The sequence below is a fragment of the Sinocyclocheilus rhinocerous genome, unplaced genomic scaffold (assembly GCF_001515625.1).
Source record: "Sinocyclocheilus rhinocerous isolate Xijiao unplaced genomic scaffold, SAMN03320098_v1.1 scaffold444, whole genome shotgun sequence".
Classification (NCBI taxonomy): Eukaryota; Metazoa; Chordata; class Actinopteri; order Cypriniformes; family Cyprinidae; genus Sinocyclocheilus; species Sinocyclocheilus rhinocerous.
In genome coordinates, this window is record NW_015645540.1 from 2,262,834 (window position 1) to 2,289,006 (window position 26,173).

A 26,173-nucleotide genomic window follows, 5' to 3' on the forward strand; every position below is an offset into this window, starting at 1 on the left:
ATCAGTAATATATAAAACAGATTCAGAACTTTAAGTTTTATTCGGGTACTTTGAACAGTCAAAAATGGTGGGAAAATTAGTTATCAAACAAAATTAAATGAACTAAAATAATACAGCATATAAATGAAAGTGAAAATTCAGAGGATGAAGTTCCTGTGTGTGTTAATGACTGATCTGCAGTGACTTGCAGCTCAGAGCACTGAGAGCCTCAACAGAGAACTGAGCTGATCTGATTGAACATGGACAGATGCTTCATACTGATTCTCATTGTAGGAACAGGCACACTGTTATATAATTACATTGATTTTTTTAAATAATTATATACAAATAATTTTAAAACATCAAACCACAAATGTACTAATTTTTATGTTTCTGTAAAAGTGCTGTGGAAGATATTTGACATAGTACTTTGTCAGCCTTGCTTTCACAAATCAAAAATCAGTTTATTTGTGCTTATTGTTGACAGGTTTGGTGGCTGGAGACAGCATTGAGCCAGATAAATGGTTTTTTTAAAATAATTATATACAAATAATTTTAAAACATCAAACCACAAATGTACTAATTTTTTATGTTTCTGTAAAAGTGCTGTGGAAGATATTTGACATAGTACTTTGTCAGCCTTGCTTTCACAAATCAAAAATCAGTTTATTTGTGCTTATTGTTGACAGGTTTGGTGGCTGGAGACAGCATTGAGCCAGATAAATGGACAGAAAAAAACTCTCAAGAAGGAGAAACTATCAAGCTGAGCTGCTCACATAGACCTAGTACAAGTAGTGATTATGTTTATCTTTAATGGTACAGACAGTATCACAACAGAGATCCACAGTTCTTATTATACAAAAATGTACGGTCGGCGAGTGATGCAGACAGCTCTGATCCTCGGTTTCAGTCGACTGCATCACGTACATCCACTGAACTCACTATTACTGATGTACATCTGTCAGATTCAGCTCTCTATTATTGTGCTCTAAGAGTAGGAGCCCAGTGATACAAAACATGAAGAATGTCATACAAAAACCTGAATCTCTTTTCACTTATATTATATATCACAATCACAACCACTGTCTATCCAGCCCTGAATATAATACATATGTAATAACACCTATGTTGAGGCCTGTCATAAAACTTTAAGACACTTGTGTGGTTAATTTTATACACATAGTCTTAAAGCACCTTAATTAGTTGGAATTTAAAAAAATGAAAATTCATTTTAATATGAAAAAATATTACGATAAAATATGAGCACAAACAAGTACTTGTTCCTTTATCCACTACAACAAAATTTGAAATAAACTATGATGAACGTTGTGCTGGATTTGTTTTGCATTTTCATGTATTTTTTTTGGTCATGAACCTGGATTTCAGACGTTTCTGGATGTGCCAGAGGGAGGAGACAAAGGAACCTCTTCAAACAAACTCTGTAGTGTAGATCAAGTGCTCTTGCTCACTAGAGTATATACACTTACTCTATCACAGACTAGATCAGAGGTGAGAATAAGATCTGGATTTAGACTAGACTTAATTTTTAAAGCAAGAAAGATGACAGACTGGATAAAACAAACTATCATTGTTTTCATATATGTCTGGGGTAAGTAACATTTTTGTAATTCTTTTTAATATTCTTAAATACTCTTTGCAATATATAAAATCATTTTGAATGTTTATGATATTTCTTTGCTGATCTTCTTCATGATTTGGTTCTGCAGGAATAGAATCACAGGACAGCGTTGAGCAGAAAACAAGAGTTCAGACTGCTTATGAAGGTGGAACTGTAATAATCAACTGTACATATCAAACTTCGTACTCCCCGACTCTCTTTTGGTATCAGCAAAAAGTAAACAGAGTCCCTAAATATATGCTGAACAGAGTTGGTAAGACTGGAGATGAAGACAAAGAGTTCAAAGACAGATTTAATGCACATATCGACACATCTTCAAAATCAGTTCCACTGACAATCCAGAATCTTCGAGTGTCTGACTCTGCTGTGTACTACTGTGCTCTGAGGCCCACAGTGACTGAAACACACTCAACACTCATACAAGAACCTTCATCATTCAGTCAGTTCTGACGGTTGTAGCTTTTTCTAAATGTAAATGAATGGATTATTTCATCTTAACTGGTTGCTCAATCATCCACTTTTTATTTGTTGTTATTTTTGAATTATTTCTCTGTTTCTTTATACTGGAGATGTCAAACTCTAACTTTTAAAATGTGGTTAGAATGTTATTATTGACAAGTGATATTTAATCTACCACAGAAATGAAGTTGTTAGCTTAAGCATAAAAAACATTCTGACTTTTAAGAATAAAAACTGACTGATCTGCTGCTGAGGAAACTTTAAGACAGATATAAATATATTGTCATTATGCAGCTATAGGGACCCAGTAGAGGGAGCTCATTATCATTTGCTGATATGTGGATGCTGAGATCTCACTCGGGAACAAATCTCTCTCACAACAAAGTATTCTTATTGTGTTATTTATTATAAGTGCAACCAAACTTAAGAACTAAAAGACATAACTAAAGAATGTCCCAGCCATTTTTTAGTCATTCAGAGTCTTAAACTGTGTAAACAGCATTTATGGTAAACAGAATTCAGTAGTAAACAGACAGCTAAATGACTGCTTATATACAGTTGTGTGATGATTGACAGGACAGAACGATCAGGCTCCCAAACTTACATTTAGAGCTTCACTATACATATGCGGCTCAGTCAGTGCATCAGCTTTGTCCCTACTTTTCTTTCCATGCACTCTTCCATGGGCATGTGTTAAACTGTTTTGTCTTCAAATATATATATTTACCATATAAACCACCTCAAATTTTATGGATTTTCATTCCAATTTAAATTGTGAACTGTGGTTACAATTCAAATTCATGAAATGGATATGCATTAATGTGTTTAATTGGCTCTTTTTTACCCAGGTGTGAATAAAATGGCTCAGAGAGGAGGGACTCGGTGTTCACAGATCTGACATGATGTAATTGTATCTAACAGAGATTCTGATGATCGGTTTCATATGGCTGCATCACACACATCCACTGAACTCACTATTACTGATGTACATTTGTCAGATTCAGCTCACTGTTATTGTGCTCTAATGAAACATGTCATTCATGAAATGGATATGCATTAATGTGTTTAATTGGCTCTTTTTTTGTTACCCAGGTGTGAATAAAATGGCTCAGAGAGGAGGGACTCAGTGTTCACAGATCTGACATGATGTAATTGTATCTAACAGAGATTCTGATGATCGGTTTCATATGGCTGCATCACACACATCCACTGAACTCACTATTACTGATGTACATTTGTCAGATTCAGCTCACTGTTATTGTGCTCTAATGAAACATGTCATACAAAAACCTGAAGTTCTTTTCACTTTTTAACTGATCTAGTGAAAATCACAAACAAAACCACAATCTATCAGCCCTGAATGTAAAATATAACTAAAACATATTATCTAATAAAATATGTGGTCCCACCTGCAAGACAGAATTAGGTCTTAAGGCATAAAAGTAAATTAGAAACTTTAGAAAATAAGCATTAACAGTATGTCCAGATATCATATTCCACATATTCAAAACACTCATATATGGCCAATTAAATCTATATGTTCTACAGCAGAAGCACAGATTTGTTAAAATGTTTCTCTTAATTTTTTTAAACATATACAAAAATACATTATTTAATAAGGATTAATAAATCACCTTTCATTTAATGGATTGTCATTCCACTTCATGATATTCCCATTAAAATGTAATAAATTTAATTTAACAAAATTTAATAAAATACATAAATCCAGAGAGGAGGGACTTAGTGTTTTAACAGCATAAAAACCTCATTAAAACACATTTTTCAAAAATTGCAGAATAACTTAATTGTTAAAATGTTAAACCTTAGAAACAATTAACTTTAACTTGTTTATTGCTAACATGTTTAATATCATGTGCCTTTAATTCAGTTGTAACACTTGCAAGAAACCAAAAGAGGGCAATATCTCTCAGTATCACACCAACAGAGAGGTTTCCTTTACGTTTTCATAAAATCAGTCTCATCATAATTATGAGAGAAAAACTCTCTTATTGAAGGATTTATTTTGACTTCATTGTCAATTTGAAACAGATGATGAGGTGGTTCAGGAATATATTTATGGTAGGCTTTTCTACTCATTTTTCAACTTTTCAATCGGTGCAGGCCGATAGGTTCTAACTCAATCTGACTTAATGACATCATTATTCACGTGGCGCAGCTGATTGGTTCTTTTTGTTTTAGCAGCCAATGAGTTTGCTGCTCAAACATTCAAATACTCAGTTAGTGGTAGCTGTAACAGTTGCAGCGTGCTTCAGAAAACATCTGAAATCAACATCTGAGATAAGTGAATACGCATATCACTTTTACGCATATCACTGTTCATACTGCATGGTTTGCCTAACCAATTTCTAAATGAGCAACCATAAACAAGTTTAAACTAAGTGTCACGTTTAACAGTCTTGCATTCCTATACTAAGTATAATTAGTAGCATTTATGTAGCTGTGTTTATACTTGGCTTCAACAGCAAGCAGTCTGTAATTGTTCTGAGGACATGCCGACAAGTTAAGGAAATGATAACAGGCTTAAATGAAATAAGCATTAACGTTGTATGCATTTCAACTGGGGTTCGCATATTAGCTGCTTAACCTCAATGTTCACGTTTGCTTATTTCTTAGGTCGATGTTTTCCGTAGTTGTGCTGAGTGTGCGTTTGATTCAGCTGCACGCAGAGTCTGAGTCACGCTCTCTTTATCGTCCTAATGGCTTTAATACACAATAAGAGTATAAAGTTATATAAATGACAGTTATCAAATGACTTTAATATATTTTGCTCAGGTGGATGTTGGGGTCTTCTCTCATCAGCTTGCAACAAATATCTATTTGTTAACTACACATAGTGCGCATTCTAACTAGTGTTAAGCCGGTCGGCATGGTAGCCAAGGCATACAATTGCTCCCCTGGCACTGCAGCAATGGCTGCCCACTGCTCCGGGTGTGTGTTCACCGTGTGTGTGTGTTCACTACTGTGTGTACAGCAGCAGTGTAGCACATCTATTCCTCCAAGACCAAACACATTGACATTGACATGTATTTGCATGCTAAAGTCTCCGAGAGTTGTCATTGCAGAAATACAAAGTTCTACCAGAAAGACTCGGGAGGTGAAGATAAAATTCAAAAGTATTTATTTACAAAGCTGATACAAAAAACAGAATTATTTGGCGTAGTAGGCCCCATCCGTAGCTTAAATCTGAAGTCGTATATTCCAGTTATTCCTGCCGAAGACCAAGGCAGGGCGGAGCCTACCCCAAAAGAAAGAGAAGAAAATAAAATACCCACCAGTAGGCCTGTTGCAATAATCAATATATCTAGTTATTTCGTGATATATGTACATGACTTCAATCATTTTTGGTGACGCAATATATCGCCCATTATATTTACTTAAAAATTAATGCCACCATGTTTTGTACATTCCACTTGTGCCTGTGTCTTTTGCAGCTTCTCATACATAACGTGGAGTCATGAGTCTTTAGGCTAGACTCCTGCACACACTTGATAGAACTCCATCTAACTGCCGGAACCCACAGAGGAAACCTATCCCCCAAAAATAGAAAATGAGTCAGATCTGCATGACCAATGACTCAGTGTTAAGCGAAGTCCCCGATAGGCCGTGATATGTGAAGGCCACGATAGGCCGAACTTCATAAACAGCAATGGACAAACTTACCTGATGACCACCATAGCAGAGTTATGCGAAGGGCCACAATAGTCCGTGTAATGTGAAGGCCACAATAGGCCAAGTAAGACCAAAGCCAATAGTTATGAGGAAACAGAATGAACCACCACCAGTAGATGCAAAAATAAACAAGCCTTGATTATAGCTTAAAGATGCCTGCTGAGCATTGAGCCGAATCTAACTCGAATGGGAGAATGACCATGTATTCATCAGCTTGATAGAGACTGCATTCATAATAGCGCCAGTCCAAAAGAAAGACCTGTGTAAAGATGAGGTGAGAGTAAATGACTGCATTGTGATTAAATGGCCAAGGTTAGTAAAGTGATTGAGTGTAGTAGTTAAGAACCTTCAGAGAAACCAGATCGCATGAAATACAAGTTAAAGAAATACTAGGAATGTATGGAACTAGGACAAAGATAGAAATAAATCTTGTGGTACATTAGCCTTGCTGAAGGATAAGAACGCTTTACATTTGACACAATGCCTTACTAGCTAATTGAACTTTAGATAGCTATTGAACCCTGTAAAAGCATAAAGAAAGCCCTTACACAAAGATTTTTTGCACAACTGTAAAGCAGACGTCATGAATGAGCATACACTGACCAGGACATTAATGTCACGGGGCACAAACTAAATTTTAACAGAAATGTAGTAATTATAACCTCCAAGTCCAAACATTAGAAAAGTTGAGGAGAAAATCCAGAGAGGAAGTCATGTCTATAGACGGGAAGTACGTAAAACACATCAGACTATGGAAAGGCCTTCACGAGTATAAGTTCCAAGATAGAATACTTTAATGCTCACCACATAGAAAAAGAGAGCGCCAGCTAGTTATTTATCAGAGCAGACTAATGCCACATAGCTAAGCTAAAGCTAATTAAGTTAAATATAATATGTCCTGAGAATAGTATAAGAATAATCAGATTAGACAAAACTATGATGAAATTCTTAGTTAGAGTCAATATATTGTGCGTCGGGAAAACTTTAATGTTTGAGCATAGCAAGAAAACGTGTCCGTTTACATTCTTGCTCTTATTCAGAGGATGCTCATGCAGAAATAGACAGCGAGGACCTTTTTGCAGAAATGGGCTACGCAATAGGAGAGACTTAAAGTCGTAAAACTGACTCCATTCCAGTACAAGGCATTCAGGAATTGTTGTAGTTAGACGCAAATGAAACAGTGATTATAATGGTGTAGGCTGATGAAGTGATGAAGACGAAATGCCGAAGGAGACCAGCAGCCTTGTTTCCGACAGCTGGCCCAGATTCGTGCAGGTTCACGTGAGCGTACGGCCAGGGAAAGTGCTCAAACATTCAAATACTGGGCTAGTGCTCGCTTTAGCAGTTGCAGTGCGCTTCAGAAACCCTCCACCTTCCCCAGCTCCACCTGTACAGATCTGCTACAGGGTGATTTCATGTATGTTTTATAGTGGGTTGTCTCGTATATATATATGATATATGAGTAGCAGCAGTATTTCTCACATGCTCACATCAGCATGTCATGGATGTACTGGCAGTAGCAAGTCTCAGTACTTGCTCTGCAGCAGCAGTAGCATAGCAGGTCTATTCTGCCAAGACCAAACACATTGACATGGCAGAATTTGAATTATGTAAAAGTATTTTCTTGATTTAAAGGATGTTCACACATAACTGTGTTGCTAACACGTGAACAATTGGATTATGATGCATGATGGAAACATAAGTATTAAGTGTTGCATTTTATTTTGTTTTTATAGAATTACCAAATTCCAACTGATGAACAGATAAATGTGTTTCACGTGATACTACGCTGTTGTGAGTTTGGCCCAAAATGACATTCAAAATGTTTCTGACTCTGATGGAGAAAAAACTCTAATACACTAAACACTAAAACACTTCCCCATTTAAAATAGCATTCATTACTGTCAAAATCATTTTAATTAAAGGCACACCTTGGCAATTAGTGATAATTTATTACAATAACTTTGCATTTTTCTGCTTTAAGCATCAGGTTATTCTGTATTTCTTTGCTATGGTATATTTTGCTATTCGGTTACTTGTCTTTCACTTCAGAATTTCTGTTATTTATTTTTTCTTATTATGGTACAGCACATTGGTCAGTGGACTTTTGTTTTAATAGTGCTTTATAAATAGACTAAACCAAACTGAAAACTGTTATTCTTATACAATCATATTCCTAAATAAGGATCCCAGATTAATGTTGGTTAATTTGTTTGGTACAGTTGTAAAAATTGTTCATGTGATTTAGATCTTACTTCTCTCCTCAATGTCTGAATTGAGTTATAATATGAAAGAGGAGGGACTCTGTGTTCATATGTCTCACAGAGACTGTGGTTGAATCGATTCTTTTCAGAGTGAACACTTGTATAATGGATCTTCATCCAGTTATTCTGCTCTGTGTCTCAGCTGGTATGTGTATTTATTTGCATAATTATTTATTTTACTCAAAACTTTTCTCTAAAAAGTTACCAATTAACTTTCCATTTTCAGCTGCTGTCTTTGGAAATGTCATCAAACCAGACCAACCAGAAGTTTTTGCTGAGGAGGCTTCAGATATTACATTGTCCAGTAGTTTTTCTGACTCTGGAGCTACAGATAATCTCCACTGGTACCGTCAGTATGGAAGATCAAAACCTGAATTTCTTGTACTCACCTACAGCAGTGCAAAAGAAGCTCAGCGGTCTGATGTAGATCCAAGATTCTCTGTTAAAGTTGAAAAAAGGGAACAAATCCATGTGGATCTGATGATCTCCTCTGCTGCTGTATCAGACTCTGCTCTGTACTACTGTGCTCTGCAGCCCACAGTGACAGGAAACACATCAGCTCTCTACAAAAACCTGTTACAATAAGAGATGAGAGACAAACACAGAGATAGAGATGAAGACAGAGAGAAAGAATCTGTGACTGGCAATTATAAACCAATGGTGGAAAAAAATCACAGGTAGTACTAAAATCAAAAGGTATACACAGATCCCTATGAAGCTGCTCATTAACACCTGTAATTCAGTCAACTGTCAAACAATAAAACATATTCCCCATTTGCAATAAATAGTGCAGGTTGATGTATGCCACAGGATGGCAGTGTTCACACACTTTCACATGGAGATACTGCTGTGTTCCTATCCTATATAAGAGAAATATAGTCATACTACAAAATTATGTTAAACGTTTATATAGTACAAATTATATTGAAAATATACTTACATAACAGAAAATATATAAATCAAGAAACCACATATTTTCTGGTATATTAATGTGCTTTTTGAAGAAATACTTCATTGCATATACTCTGTGCTCCATCATCACATTATCAAGCTTTGTGCAGTGATGCAAAATAGTGTAGTTATCTAACATCGTTAAATGACAGTCATAAACAGAAGAAGGAAGTTCAGAGAGGATGAAGTTCCTGTGTGTGTTAATGACTGATCTGCAGTGAGCTCAGAGTACTGAGAGCCTCAACAGAGAACTGAGCTGATCTGATTGAACATGGACAGATGCTTTATACTGATTCTCATTGTGGGAACAGGTACATTATTTATGGAGTGAAAACAAATGAAAGACTGTTCTTTAAATGATAACAGTGTGTTTTTATGATTTTTTTATAAGTGCTGTGAAATGTGTTAGGGATCATTTTGTCAACCTTGCTTTCACAAATCAAAAAGCAGTTTATTTGTGCTTATTGTTGACAGGTTTGGTGGCTGGAGCCAGATAAAGGGACAGAAAAAAACTCTCAAGAAGGAGAAACTGTCAAGCTGAGCTGCTCATATAGTACAAACAGTGATTATGTTGTGCTTTACTGGTACAGACAGAATCCCAATGGAAAACCAGTATTTATTACGCAAAGGTGCCCGATTACGTTATGATGATAACACCTCTGATCGTCGGTTTCAGTCGACTACATCACGTACACCCACTGAACTCACTATTACTGATGTACGTCTGTCAGATTCAGCTCACTATTATTGTGCTCTAAGAGTAGCAGCCCAATGATAAAAAAAAAACATGAGACATGTCGTACAGAAATCTGAAGCTCTTTTCACTTTGAAAATCTCTAGTGAAAACCACAATCAAATCCACAATCTATCCAGCCCTGAATGTAATAAAATATGTGGCAACACTTGAGTGAGTTTGAGCAAAAAAAAAAAAAAAAAGTCTGAAAATGCACTGACAATGTGTTCAGATATCACATTCTTTGCAGTTCCTTTTATACTCAAATACATTCTTAATATAATTTCTTAATTGCTTGTCTTCAAGCAGTGAAACAGGGAGCCAATGGAGGGAAGTGTGAGATTTGTTGAAAAGGTGTTGAGATTTCTGTCTTTTCAATTATAGGACTCCTTGTAGTTCTTCAAATGACTGTCTCAGCACCACTTCTGTTGAGTTCATGGCTCTGTTGACTCTCCAGCATCCAGCCTATTTGATATTATTGCTCAGTCTGTTGGGTTTATCATGGCTTTGGCAGTGAAATCCTGAGCTTCTTCTTACACAAGCCATTGTCATGCTCAAATCTAGTCCTCAACAAACCAAAGCCATATACTTTATATATGACCAAAAGCATGTGAAAACACCTTTTAATTGATAGGCTTTGCTAATCCAGTAATTTTACATTTATTCATTTAGCAAATGCTTTTACCCAAATGGTCTTTATGATTTATGTAATACAATAACATTCTGTGTGCTTTTTGGTCTTGCTGCAGCAGTTTGGGAAGGGACAACAATCCTGTGCACAAAGAAAGAATGATATATTATTAAAACATTTGTTTTTATAATAGTACAGAAAGTAACAAAAATCTTTGAAATCAGAAAGGGACTTATTGCATTAAGATTATATCATTTATTTCAGCTTTTGTCTTTGAGAAGGTCCCTTTTTAATTTAATGAAAAAAAAATTTTTTTTCAGAAGTTGCCCACTGTGAGGCATAATCTATGATGCTGATTTATGAAGTCCCTACTATATGTGTATGTCCTCTGCAGTTTTGCATTTTTAAACTAATATTGCCTGCTGCACATAAACTATGTTAATCTTACTGAGGAATTTACGTCTAATGGCAGTAGTTCTTGGTAAGTAATTTAACTCAATTAAATCTAACAAATGTGCATGATCATTACATAAGAATATATATCTGTTTTTTTTTCCTGACAGAGTGCATTACACAGGATTCTGTTAATCAGCCACAAGATTTCAAAAAGCTTCTGAACACTACTCTTCTCTTTCTCTTTACTGGTACCAACATAAAACCAATGGATTCTCAGTTTACATGCTCCGTAAACTCTCGACTGGATCAAGCAGCAGGGAAAAATAATTTGAGGAAAGATTTCATGCAGATCTCAACAAATTCTCAAGCTCAGTTTCTCTGTCAATCCAGGATGTTTGTGTGTCTGACTGCTGTGTTTTATTGCGCTCTGCAGTCTGAAACACATACACATCCTGACAATAAGAACTCTGATTCATGCAGTTTTAACTTGAGCATTTTTTTCACTGCTGTTACAGAATAAACACACTTCAGCAGTGGGTGGAGCTTATTCAGCTTGCTGAGAGTGTGAGACAGAGTCAAACAGTTATTCAAACACTATTTTCCATCACTGTCTCTCTGATGACATCATGTTTCTCTTTACCTGGATAATAATGCAACTTTGCATTGGTAAGAGATATTCATTCAAGCAATAGGTTAATTATGAAACAAAAAACAAACACCTGAAAAAAACCTTAAAAACATTTGAGGCTTTGCATATATTTATTATTTTATTGCTTGATTAATTGAGACTCTTTTCTTTTCCACAGGAACTTCTTTTGCTGATACAATACAACCACTGTCTTCAGAAAAATATGTTGTTGAGGGTAAAAATGTGACTCTGTCTTGTAATTACAGTACCACTGGCACTGTTAACTCTCTCCAGTGGTATCGACAGTATCTCGGAGCAAAACCAGAGTTCCTACTTCAGGTCAATGAATATTCAAGTAAATCTGAGCCTGATCTTCGTCTGTATTCAAAAGCTACAAAAGAAATCAAACGTGTGGATCTGGAGATCTTCTCTGCTGCTGTATCAGACTCTGCTCTGTACTACTGTGCCATGGAGCCCACAGTCACAGGAAACACAAGAACACTGTACAAAAACCTGATACACTATATTGCACTATATGTTTCATAAGTTTTCTGCATGAAGCCAGCATCAAATTAATCTATGTTTATTCGCAAATTCCTCTTAATTATCCATCATTTTAACATTTAGAGTTAGACTTCTGAGTACAGTATGTACTGTAAATGTTAAAAATTGTGTGTGTTACAAAAAAGATTAAAAGTCAAACAGGGAAAAACTGCAACCAGTTTTTTTTTTTCAATTTGTGGCAGAACTTATTATGCATGCAAGCTTCTCGTAAGTGTTTAACCAGTGCTAACATATAGTCACACAGTGAAATCTAAACTCATGGCTCATGTTCATTATCATAATATTTCATTAATATTGCATCTGGAGTTTTTATACACTTTATGTAAACTATGTTAATCTGGCTGAGGAATTTATTTCTATTGGCTGCCGTTCTACGTAAACTGCTATTAATTCGAATTATTCCTTACATCAGGATATAGTTGAAAACTGATTTGTTTATTTACATATTTTATATTTCCTGATTGAGTGCACTGATGGTTTAATCACTTTATTGCTTGATTCTTTTTCACAGAAACTGTGCTCTGGAGAACACAGTCACAGGAAACATAACAACACATTAAAGAAAACTGATACAGTATTGCATCTACATCCCACATTTCCAACCCTCATATCTGCTAGCTCTATAAAGCACAAAATATTATTATACACATGGATTGTTAATTTACAGTACATGCATTTGCTTTCTCCCAGGTGGCGAGGAAGGAGGGGCTTCAAATATATCTGAAGGTAGTTTGTTGAACTGTGTCTGTAAACACAAATACAATGATACTCCATTCAGGTATTCTGCTCTCTGCTTTAGCATGTAAGTACCATTGTTTTTTTTAATGCATTACCTTTATGATCACAGCAAAGTGTGTACTATTACATCAAACAAAACAGTGGAGTTTGTTGCAGAGGGTTCAAATGTTGCATTATCCTGCAGTTATTCATCTGCATGGTCTTTACTTTGGTACCGTCAGTATCCCAGAACAGCTCCTGAGTTCCTTGTGCTCATCTCAGACAGTGCAAAACAAGCTCAGACGTCTGATGTAGATCAATGTTTCAGTACTAATGTCAGAAAAGAAAAACAAAACCATGTGGATCTGATCATCTCCTCTACTGCAGTATCAGACTACTGTGCTGTGAGGCCCTCAGTGACAGGAAACACAATGGCACTGTACAAAAATCTGACTGTAAAAGAAACAGCGGTGTTCTTCAGACAGGGAGAAATGTTACCCTTAAATCTTGAATTACATGCAGACCCCCCTCTATTATATCTAGAACCTTAAGATCATTTACTGCAAGGAAACAAAAAATAGGTGCATGATACCCATTGAGGCTATATCCAGTAACTAAATGGCTTTACACTACAGAGATGACTAGTGGGGATCAAGCATGTGTTCTAAAAACATTTTCAGGCAAATTCTAATTCTGTGAAAAATGTTATCCAAAATAAAAAATGTAAAGATATTTCAAACGTCATCCACAAGGGGTCAGCATCACTCTCTCCATGTATGAGTAGATCATGTGACAACACAAACATTTCAAGAAGCACTCTGAGATGAACACAGTTTTTGAGAGCACAGTTGAATGAATGTTTGTTCATAGATCAACTATGTTTAGATGGGCTTTGATTTCCCTGTGTTTCACAGCACATTATGATGGTAAGCACATCTGTATACATTAAAAGAAAATTATTTACTTACATTCAGGTTAATAAATGTTTAGGTTTACTTTGCTAATAATTCATGTTAATGACTTACTTTTTTCATTCTATTTTTCCAGTGTCCTCGGGACAGGAGAGGGTTGAACAGTCTTCAAGAGAAATGCCTGAAAGTGAAGAAGCTCAAGTTATTTTAATGTGTAATTATACTACTACTTCTACAAGTCCGAACCTCTTTTGGTACAAACAGCTACCAAACAGATCACCAACATTCATTCTGAATCAATACACCACTGAGCCTGATTTTATAAATAAATATTCTGCAACATTGAACTCCACATCAAGAACATTTCCACTGATGATCAAGAACCTACGTGTGTCTGACTCTGCTGTGTACTACTGTGCTCTGAGGCCCACAGTGACTAAAACACACTCAACACTCACACAAAAACTCAGGAATACACATTACAGGCGCACTTGAAAATCCATTTCACAATTCCACAAATTATCCCCCAAATTTATTTATTTTTTAAAGTTTGCAGATTCTGCCTCGGCATAATAAATAAGTAATAGGGGACAAAATAAAAGAAAACATACCAGAACTAGCAAAATATATTTTAGAATTACTTCTGTTTACATTTGCTTATGATAAGTTAATGACAGTAAATAAATCTCTTTCAAAATTATCAATTTGGATGATCCTGAAATTACACTATAGCCCACTGACCCACTTGACTAGACTGTATGTCCTTTTCAGTATCCTGAATTAAATGGCACACAAAAGGATAGGAACCAAAACACAAGAACTGCATTGCTGTAAACCAGTGGTCACCAACCTTTTCAAACCCAAGATCCCTGACCTCGGCCTTTATGAAAGACATGATCTACTACTGTGTGTTTGCACTTGGATGGGTGAAATGCAGACCACAAATTCCAAGTATAGGACCATACTTGACCACACGTCATATCACTTTCACTTCTAATCACAATCACTAAGAGGCTACACATATGTTTTTGATTTGAATTAGATGTATAATTTCAAGATTTAAACCAAAAACAGAACGGTCTGACTTTATCTTTGTGAAATTATGCTACATTGAACATACCTGCATGAAACAAAAACAGCAGACGGGCTGAATGAGACGCAAATTCACTCTGACTGCAGGTGGCGCTTATGGAACAGAAGTGAAATAGCGTTTCCTTGGTTACCCCTGTAAACAAAGCAGCGCTGCACTTATAAATACTACTTTATACAGGTGCATCTCAATAAATTAGAATGTCGTGGAAAAGTTCATTTATTTCAGTAATTCAACTCAAATTGTGAAACTCGTGTATTAAATAAATTCAATGCACACAGACTGAAGTAGTTTAAGTCTTTGGTTATTTTAATTGTGATGATTTTGGCTCACATTTAACAAAAACCCACCAATTAACTATCTCAACAAATTAGAATACTTCAAAAGACCAATAAAGAATCACTTCAATGGTACCATCAGTATCCCGGATCAGCTCCTCAATTTCTTGTGCTCATAATAGAGAGTGTGAAAGAGACTAAGACATCTGATGTAGATCTCAGGTTCTCTACTAAGCTCAGAAAGGAAAAACAAGCTACAAAAGAGATCAACCGTGTGGATCTGATCATCTTCTCTGCTGCAGCATCAGACTCTGCTCTGTATTACTGTGCTCTGAGGCCCACAGTCACAGCAAACACAAGAACACTGTACAAAAACCTGACACAGATGAAAGTGTATTTCTTTCCATAAATATAGGTATATTATAAATTCACACTGTATTAATATGAGATAAACTATAAAACAATATATAAACTATATAGTTGCAGCAGTGGTACGATAAATTATGCATATTTTTAAACTTAATACTATTATGAATGCTATTTGTTTACACTCCCCTCTAGGATGCAAGTCACTGACTAAATGTTGATTCAAATACAGTTCAACTTGAATTTTTGTAATACCTATTTTTACCACCAAAATAAACTTCATCCCTAAATTCACTCTTTGTGGATATGCACATCTAAAGAGAGACTCACTGCTGATAATCTTGGTTATGATTTAAAGTCATATAAGTACTATAATAAAGTGCTGCATTCTGTTTATCACATAATCATATAACAGAGTCAGTAAGTAACCACAAGAGGGTGCTATGCAGTATAGGATATGAATAGTACTCAAATAACATAATGGTCTATGAAACAGATCTGATTTGATCTGCTCTCTCAAAGAGCTCTCTGGAAGAGGTGGGGTTTAAAACACTGATACCTGATGTGATCTTCTTAAACTTCATGTCTGTTAGAGAGAGAATAAGAAACACACACAACGAGTCTCCATTCTGTCATTCTGCTTTCTGCCTTTGCATGTAAATATTGAAGTGTTGTGCATCTAAATACTCCGAGCAGCCATAATGACTCATTTCTGCTCAAAATTAAGTATTAAGTGTTTTTCTTTTTGTTACTGAACATCTAAATTGAATGATTTTAATTTTAATTAACACGTGTTCAAAAAAGATTTGATCTACTTTTGCAGATGCAACGTATATGCAAATGAAATTAAACCAACCAAAACAGTGGAGCTTGCTGATGAGGGTTCAAGTGTTAAATTATCCTGCAGTTATTCATCTGCATATACTCTTCACTGGTACCGCCAGTATTCCAAATCAGCTCCTGAGTTCATTGTGCTCGTCTCAGATGGTGCAAAAGAAGCTCAGGAGTCTTATGTAGATTCCAGATTCAAGACCAAAGTTAGTAAAGACAAAGAAACCATGTGGATCTGGAGATCTCCTCTGCATCTATATCAGACTCTGCTCTGTACTCTGACGTCCACAGTGACAGGAAACACAAGAACACTGTACAAAAACCTGATACACAGTATTGCATCTACATCACACATGTCCAGCCCCCATATCTTCAATAGTTAACACAGGGGAACACCCCTCTATATAGCAAAAAACTGTATTATATACATGAATTGTCATTCACAGCATAAAAAGATATAACATAAAGGGTCCCTGTTGAAAAAACCAGCATAAGCTGGTTAGGTATGTTTTGAAGCATGGCTGATGGTTTAAGATGGTCATGTGCTGGTCCTAAGCTGGTCCTGAGCAGGAGATAGTTGCTTAGGACCAGCTTAAACCAGCTCACGACCAGCTAAGGACCAGCTTAAACCAGCTCAAACCAGCAGTCATGCTACAAAACATACCTAACCAGCATATGCTGGGGTTTTTTCAACAGGGGGGCGTGACAATTTAGTGACAGGCATTGCGGCAGCTCTCTATCAACGCATATCTTTTTGATTTTAATTATGATTTCAGGTATAATATGACATTTTTTTATTCATTACAGTGGTAGACACATTTAAATGGAATAGTCTTGTGTTACTTGACTCACAAATTATTTTGTTCATTTGTTTTAGGTGTGATGACTGCAGACCAGATTAGACCAAATCAAGAAATTAGTGTCATAAAGGAAGATGAGACTGTGACCCTCAGCTGCTCATATGATACAAGCAGCAGTTATGTTTATCTGTACTGGTACAGAAAGTATCATAATGAAGAGCTTCGCTATTTGCTATACAAGGCTGCACGGTCAAATAGTGGAGGTGGGAGCCCCGCTGATCATCGCTTTAAGGCGACTACATCACACACATCCACTGAACTCACTATTACTGGTGTAACTCTGTCAGATTCAGCTCTCTATTATTGTGCTCTAAGAGTTGTAGCCCAGTGATACAAAGTCTATGTGTAGCTATACAAAAACTCAAATTCTTTTTCCCCTTTGATGTCAAGCCACATCAAACCCACAATCTAAAATTCACACAATATAATACAACAACAGCAGCATGTTGTGTGAATTAAGTATGTTTTTATTGACAACAGTTATTGGCTGAATACATTAATGAATGACAATTGACATTGAATATGAATAAATAAATAAAACCCAAAATAAGAACAAAAAATAGATGTTATGAAGACCAAGTTTCAGTGAAACAATCACAATCCAATGAATATGATGCCTTTAAGTCCATCATTTTGGTGTGATTAAGTGGCGATTTTTCTCTGCAGATGATGAGGTTGTAGGATGTGATACATCTGAAATACCCAATTGAGTTTAGAGTTACAGTGTGTTTATGTAAAAACAATTATGTTTATGAAGGCCAAAAGCAAAAATGGACAGTATGTGAGCCCTTCACAATCTTGTGGGATAGTTTTAATATTTTTTTTGTGACTGGGTATGTTTATACATATTTTTTCAGTTTTTTGATCAAATAAATGCAGCCTTGATGAGCATGAGAGACTTCTTTAAAAAAAACATTCAAAATCTTACTGATCCCAAACTTCTGAATGGCAGTGGATGAAAGTGAACAGTAGCAGGAAGTTCAGAGAGGATGAAGTTCCTGTGTGTGTTAATGACTGATCTGCAGTGACTTGCAGCTCAGAGCACTGAGAGCCTCAACAGAGAACTGAGCTGATCTGATTGAACATGGACAGATACTTTATATTGATTCTCGTTCTGGGAACAGGTACATTATTTACTGAACAATTAATGAAAATCTGTATATAAATATTTACATTGTTTTAAAATCTCAAACGCCAAATCCTTTAATCGTTTGATTTTTTTGGAAAAAGTAAAGTGTGTTTGCGATATTATGTTTTCTACCTTGCTTTCATAAATCAAAATCATATTGTTGACAGGTTTGGTGACTGGAGACAACATCGAGCCAGATAAAGGGACGGAAAAAAACTCTCAAGAAAAAGAAACTGTCAAGCTGAGCTGCTCGTACAGTACAAGCAGTGAATATGTTGTGCTTTACTGGTTCAGACAGTATCCCAACAGAGAACCACAATATTTATTACGCAAAGATGCACGGTCATCGGGTGATTATGAACACACGTCTGATGATCGGTTTCATTCAGCTGCATCACGTACATCCACTGAACTCACTATTACTGATGTACGTCTGTCAGATTCAGCTCTCTATTATTGTGCTCTAAGAGTAGCAGCCCAGTGATACAAAACATGAAACATGTCATACAAAAACCTGAAGCTCTTTTCACTTTGAAAATATTGAGTGAAAACCACAATCAGAACCCCAATCTATCCAGCCCTGAATGTAATAAAATATGTGCTCACACCTGTGTGTGGTTGAATTAGGCCTGTTAAAACAATTCATCAAGTTTTACATCATCAATCCGTGACATGTTCGTGCTGGTGAGCTGCATTTACAGTACATGCCGAATTGAACATATTACAAACTTTTCTTCAGCAAATGCAAAACCACATGCATTTGCTACATTAACAACATGTTGCCATACCCTCGTAATTAAATGGTGTTGATATATCAGTCATTTCTGTCATCAAAGCCAAAGAATGACATTCTAGAGAGATTTTTTTTAACAAAATGAATCCATCTCTCTCTCTCTCTCTCTCTCTCTCTCTCTGTAACTGTAATGTAAAACTATGTCATTTCAGAAGTTGGCCACAACATGGTGGCATAATCTTTGATGTTGGTGCAAACTATTTATTTAAGCTCCTGCTGTATTGTGTTATAGGTGTTTAACCTCTGCAAAAGAATGACTAACATTGTAATATAATAATCCAATTACAATAAACAATAAACGCCTTACAGGAAATGATGCGGGTAATTAGGAAGTTATTCCATATTAAGAGTTAATATGGAAGTGGGATCCATGTGCAACCTGCTTTAAAGAAGTCAAGAAACCATAAAATAACAAATACAGAACCCAGAAAGTTAAAATGGCAAGCAATCATTTTTAAATATAGAAAATGTATATGGTTACAGCATGCAGATGTAAATCATAAAAGTCTTTTCTAATTATAAATATGATGATGGTGACCTCTACAGAAGAAGCTCCTCCTATAAAGTGTTTGAGGTCTACTGCATCACAGAGAGGCAAAAGCAAGAAGAGACTCTTAACTTCTCAGTTAATTTGTATGACTTCTGTGATTTCAGTTGGAAAGCACAACAGATATAATGAAACAGTGGCAAAGGGTTATCATTCTATTCACATATTTGTCGGATAAGTGGCACCATTAAATATGTGTGGTTTTAGACTAATTGTAATTTTTAATATTGGAAATCCCTGTGTGTGAGTTTGTGTTTTCATTTCATTAGAAAATAAACTTACTTTAAAAAAAATTCTATTTTAGGATGTGATTCTCTGGACAGTGTTGAACAGAAAACAAGAGTTCAAACTGCTTTTGAAGGTGAAACTGTAACAATCAACTGCACATATTCAACCACTGATTCATTTCCATATCTGTTCTGGTACCAGAAAGAAATAAAAGGATACCCTAGATATATGCTGAAGAAATTTCCCGGATCTGGTGAGGTTGATAAACAATTTGAAAATCTCAACACCTCTACAACATCAGTGCCACTGATGATCAAGAATCTGCGTGTGTCTGACTCTGCTGTGTACTACTGTGCTCTGAGGCCCACAGTGACTGAAACACACTCAACACTCACACAAAAACCCTGCAAATAAATGAGCCCTAAATTAAATCATTCTTTTTTAGATTATATAAACATTTACAATTCCAACCATTCCACTTCATATCATAAATCAATTTATCCCATGTTTTAAATTTGACACTAGCCTAATATAAATCAGGTCGTTTTCACGTCAAAACAACACACAGTGACCAATATTATGTTAAAACACATATGTTGAGTGTACTAGGTTATTACTAGAAATACATTTAATATGATATGAGCAGAAACGCAACTCTTATTTCAATGCTTTATACACTGTTGAATATTCCCTGTTTTATTAAATAACCCTACTGGGGACCAGAAGAGGGCGATATACAGTCAGCATTCATACATCAGCTCTTTAAGTTGGCATTGACAGAAAATAATTATGTAAATGAGTGTTACATGAGGCACATTAATACCTCCTTATTTACTGGGAAAAAAAACTGATTGTGATCAAAAACACTACATTGCTGTAAATAAATTCAATGAGATTTACTAGGATTGTTTTATATTTGAACTCAAATGTTGATCATCAAGAAGTACAATTAATTTAAATGCGTTCACATTCTGTGCAGTCACAACAAGGAGGAGTCTGTGGAGGTTTGAATAAAAGCAAAGTGATCATTTAAACTTCTCACAGTGCAAACATGATGATTCCTTCTGCTCTTCTTCTGCTATTGTTCATAAAAAGTAAGTGAAGTTTACTTATGACTTTTAGACATTTGTACAAATAATGCAGTTTACATATTTTTAGACTGACTTTGTTTAAATGCTATAATGATACAAATTCTGGAAAATGTTTTAAATTTTCCAGGTTACACATTGGCACAGTCAATAACACCACAGGAAAACAAGTCACTTGCAACTGTGGGGCAAAAAGTCACTCTGTCCTGCAAATATGAGGGAGCTATAACTAACCTGCACTGGTATCGCCAATATCCCAGATCCAAACCAGAGTTCCTGGCTTGGATTTACCCACAAGGTGCCACAAGTAACCCACTTCCTCCTCGTATTATACCAAAAGTGGACAAAAATCGTGTGAGTCTGGAGATCTCTGATGCTGAAGTAACAGATTCTGCGCTGTACTACTGCGCACTGACGCCCACAATGACAGGAAACTCAACTACAGTGTACAAAAACCTCCTGAACAATAAAACATGTCTCTATCAATTCTTGAAATCAGTCCCCACTTATGGATGTGCAATGAATTCAGTGCTGCTTACCTTCTAATTTACACATATTTATAACACTACAGTGAAATAACACTACATTAAATTGCTACATTAAACAATTACAGATTTATAATAATGACAACAAATAATAAAACCTACAGTATAAAACAAATTCTGCTATTTTCAATTACCATATACTGTACATCCAAAGGACTTTATGCCAATGGTCACAGCTTAAGTTTTATTATTGTATGTCTATCTTAGGCAGATAAAGCATGGTGCTCACATTTTTTCCATTTGTTGTTTTTAAAATCTTATTTTAGCCATATTAACTATTTGCATTTTGTCAGGTGTATGCAGTGTGTTTGGTTTATATTCTGCTTTTTGTTCACAAGTTTGGTGTCTGGGGACAGTATTGAGCCAGATAAAGAGAAAAATATTGTCACACAAGAAAGAGAAAGTGTCAAGCTGAGCTGCTCATTTAGTGCAACCAGCAATAGCGTTCGGCTTTACTGGTACAGACAGAATCTACATGGATAATTTATGTTTTTAGCATATAAAGGTGCTCGATTATGGAGTGCTGCACACACCTCTGATGATCGGTTTCAGTTGACTACATCAGATACATCCACTGAACTCACTATTACTGATGTACGTCTGTCAGATTCAGCTCTCTATTATTGTGCTCTGTTAGTAGCAGCCCAGTGATACAAAACATGAAGAATGTTGTACCAAAACCTGAAGCTCATTTCACTTTTTAATCTGTCTAGTGAAAACCACAATCTATCCAGCCCTGAATGTAATAAAATATGTGGTAACACCTGTAAAGTAAATTATTTTTAAGGCATAAAAGTAAACCAGAAAGCAAGCATTAAAAATGTATTCAGTTTTAATGTTTCATTCGTTTCCTGCATTAATACAGCATCAAATTCATCTGTTTATTCAGCAAATTCTTCTTTTAGTTTAAGGTGATCAGTAAAATAAATAAATAATCTGTCAGATTCAGCTCTCTATTATTGTGCTCTGTTAGTAGCAGCCCAGTGATACAAAACATGAAGAATGTTGTACCAAAACCTGAAGCTCATTTCACTTTTTAATCTGTCTAGTGAAAACCACAATCTATCCAGCCCTGAATGTAATAAAATATGTGGTAACACCTGTAAAGTAAATTATTTTTAAGGCATAAAAGTAAACCAGAAAGCAAGCATTAAAAATGTATTCAGTTTTAATGTTTCATTCGTTTCCTGCATTAATACAGCATCAAATTCATCTGTTTATTCAGCAAATTCTTCTTTTAGTTTAAGGTGATCAGTAAAATAAATAAATAAAATAAAAGTCAAACAAGGATAAATTGCAACCTGTTCTGCTGTTGTTTTTTGTTTTATTGGAAGTTATGTAATTGCACATCCTGACCACTTTGTGGCAGAATTGTATCCTATTATACATGCAAGCTCCTCCTATATGTGTTTAACCTTTGCAAACATAGTCTCACACACAGTATCTAAATCTAAAGTCAGACTGTCTCATCATCATAATCATAAATTCAGACTGTTAATCATCCTAATATTTCACTAATACCGCCGTTTTTTTTACGCTTTATGTAAACTATGTTAATCTGGCTGAGGAATTTTCTTCTATTGGCTGCAGTTCTAGGTGAAGTAACTTGCCTTTACTCCTTATCTTCACATCAGAATATACTTGAAAACTGACTTGTTTATTTACATTTTTATATTTCCTGACAGAGTGCAATACACAAGATTCTATTAATCAGCCAACAAGAGTTCAAAAGGCTTCAGAACATGAGATGGTTAAACTTCACTGCACTTACAGTACCAGTGACCAATACCCTTCTCTTTACTGGTACCAACATAAAACCAAAGGATTCCCAGTTTACATGCTCCGTAAACTCTCGACTGGATCAAGCAGCAGTGAAAAAGAATTTGAGGAAAGATTTCATGCCGATCTCGACAAATCCTCAAACTCAGTTTCTCTGTCAATCCAGGATGTGCGTGTGTCTGACTCTGCTGTTTACTACTGTGCTCTGCAGCCCACAGTGACTGAAACACATAAACATCCTGACAAGAACTAAGAGCTCTGAAATGTGCAGTTGTTGACATGAGCAATATTTCCCTAAATATGCATGTTCTATGTGATTTATTTTGCTAAATAAATCAACTGAAAATTTACTGTATATACATTATATAGCTATGAAGTGCTGCTCACTGCTAATGCAAAAATGTATTACTATGTTTGTTATGATATTCATAATGTAGATCAAACTTCCACTTTCCACAAAGACATCTTGTCCAATTGTTACAGAATAAAACACTCCAGCAGTAGGAGGAGCAGATTCACACTGATGTTGACAGTTTGAGATGATGATGGGTGAAATTATTATTATAAATTATTAGTTATTGAACAACTATTTTTGGCATCTTCGTCTCTATGCAAACATGTTGCTTTTTACCTGGATAATAATCCAACTTTGCATGGGTAAGCGATCATTTCAATATGTCAGTTAAAATAAATACATAAATAAAATAAAAAAACAGTGTGACACCGTATAGATTCTGATGGTTTAATCACTTTATTGCTTGATTAACTGAAGCCCTTTTCTTTTTCACAGAAACTTCTTCAGCTGATACAATACAAGCATTTACTTTAGAAAGACATGTTTTTGAGGGTGAAAATGTGACCCTCTCCTGTAACTACAGTACCACTGGTGTTACTGTTAACTCTTTCCAGTGGTATCGCTAGTATCTCAGAACAAAACCTGAGTTTTACTTCTCACTGAATATTCAAGCAAATCTGAGCCTGAACTTCTGTTCTGTTCTTCTGTGCCCTGCAGCTCACAGTGTCTCAAGTGATCTAAGTTAAATCCGAAAGCGATGACAGATAAATATGCTACTCTGGGTCTTTGTAACATTTTATGAAGCAACTGTGTTCAAAAAGGTAACAGTGACAAAATTATATTGAGGTGTATTGCCTTTTTTTTAGTGAGGAAGGAGGGGCTTGAAGTATATCTGAGGGTATTTTGCTGAACCTGACAGATTATGTCATAAAATCATTCAAGCTCAGACTGTAAGCACACATACTGTACAATGATACTCCATTTAGTTATTCTGCTTTCTGCTTTAGCATGTAAGTACAATCATTTTAATGCATTACCTTTATTTTATAAATGAAGTATGTTAATTAATAAATAATTATCTTATAATAATCTTATTCGGTGGATTAAGATATAAAAGTGTCTTATATTATATTATTAGTCATATATTATTTACACCATCTGAGACTAAAACTAACATTTCGATTTTCTTTGCAGGTCCCAGTAAAGGAGATACTATTACACCAGACAAAACAGAAGAATTTGCTGCCGAAGGTTCAAATGTTACATTATCCTGCAGTTATTCATCTGCATGGTCTTTATTTTGGTACCGTCAGTATCCCAGATCAGCTCCTGAGTTCCTTGTGCTCATCTCAGACAGTGCAAAACAAGCTCAGATGTCTGGGGCCAGTTGCATAAACTTAGCCACCAAGTTAAGACTGTGTCTTAAGAACTAGTGTGACCAACTAGCAGTTGTCAAGGGGAAATCAGTCTTACTTTTCCAATACAAATAAGACCAATCTACCTTTTCATAACTGAATTAAAAAAGTTATGACCAGTCTTGAAGAAAAAAAATTAGATGACTAACTTTTTAAGACTAGTCTAAACAGTTTATGCAACCGGCCCCTGGTGTAGATCACAGACTCACAACTAAAATCAGAAAAAAAGAAAAACAAACCCGTGTGGATTTGGAGATCTCCTCTGCTGCAGTATCAGACTCTGCTCTGTACTACTGCGCTCTGGAGCCCACAGTCACAGGAAACACAAGAACAATGTACAAAAACCTGACTGTAAAAGAAAACAATGGTATTTTAATGATATGGAGAAATGTAACTATTGTTCCTCTGATGATGTTGTGGATGAAACACACTCAACACTTATACAAAAGCGCTGACAAATTACAGAGGATAAAATAGGGTGACCATACATGCTCTTTTTCCTGGACACGTCCTGGCCAGGATTTCTATATTGCCTAAAATATCCAGGTTTTGGCTGTTTTCCTGTTCCGATTATGTACAATGCCTGCTTGTTATTGGTCAAACTACTTTTCAATCATTACCTTCAGCAAGTGTGAAAACTGGAAAACAAAGCCAAAACCTGGATATTTTAGACAATATAGAAATCCTGGCCAGGACGTGATCTAGGGTGATGTATGGTCACCCTAGGGAGGCCCTATGTCTGATGCCCTCAGTGACAGGAAACTCATCTACACTTTACAATCAACATTTAAGTATTAAATAAGAGCAGTCTCCAGTTCACTACAACTAAGAACAAATGGTAGTATTACATCTAAATGGACAATATACCTCCCAGGTGTCTGATCATGTGATAAGGACTGCTATATATATCACAGAGAAAGTATTTGGCTGAAATACACTTAAAATTTAAACAAACCCAATAATACTAGAATTTGTATCTGTACATCAAGCACAGTAGGCACAAACTCATCTCACATCTTTGAATAAATGTAAATCTGACCCTTCTATTTCCTATATTTCCCAATACATTAAAGGTATATGTTACATTAATAAGAGTATATGTTAATGCTGATATCGTAGGGATGTAACGATTAACCGTGAGCCGGTTGAAAATCGATTTAAATATGTGACGATTCAAATTGGTTGAGATGCTAAACAAATCGCGTTTCAATTAAGGGTAGGAGTTTATATGAATGTATGTCTGAGGGGAACTTACTGTCTTTAGAAAAGTTTAGATGGTATTTTTTCTTTTCCTCTTGCCTCTGTATAATGCATATTAAAGTTCATAAGCGCTGCTCTGCTTTGTTTACAGCGGTAACCAAGGAAAC

At 35.6% G+C, this 26,173-nt stretch overlaps 2 gene segments (V, D, J or C); both read left to right on the top strand.

The window, feature by feature from the left end:
* Window positions 1-8,132: 8,132 nt before the first annotated feature.
* On the top strand, window positions 8,133-8,616 carry LOC107706303 (T-cell receptor alpha chain V region RL-5-like). The segment is given in 2 exon segments: window positions 8,133-8,176; window positions 8,258-8,616. Coding segments are annotated over 2 exon segments (399 nt in total).
* A 9,455-nt stretch (window positions 8,617-18,071) lies between these two features.
* LOC107706411 (T-cell receptor alpha chain V region RL-5-like) lies at window positions 18,072-18,678 on the top strand. The segment is given in 2 exon segments: window positions 18,072-18,111; window positions 18,284-18,678. Coding segments are annotated over 2 exon segments (357 nt in total).
* Window positions 18,679-26,173: the final 7,495 nt, after the last annotated feature.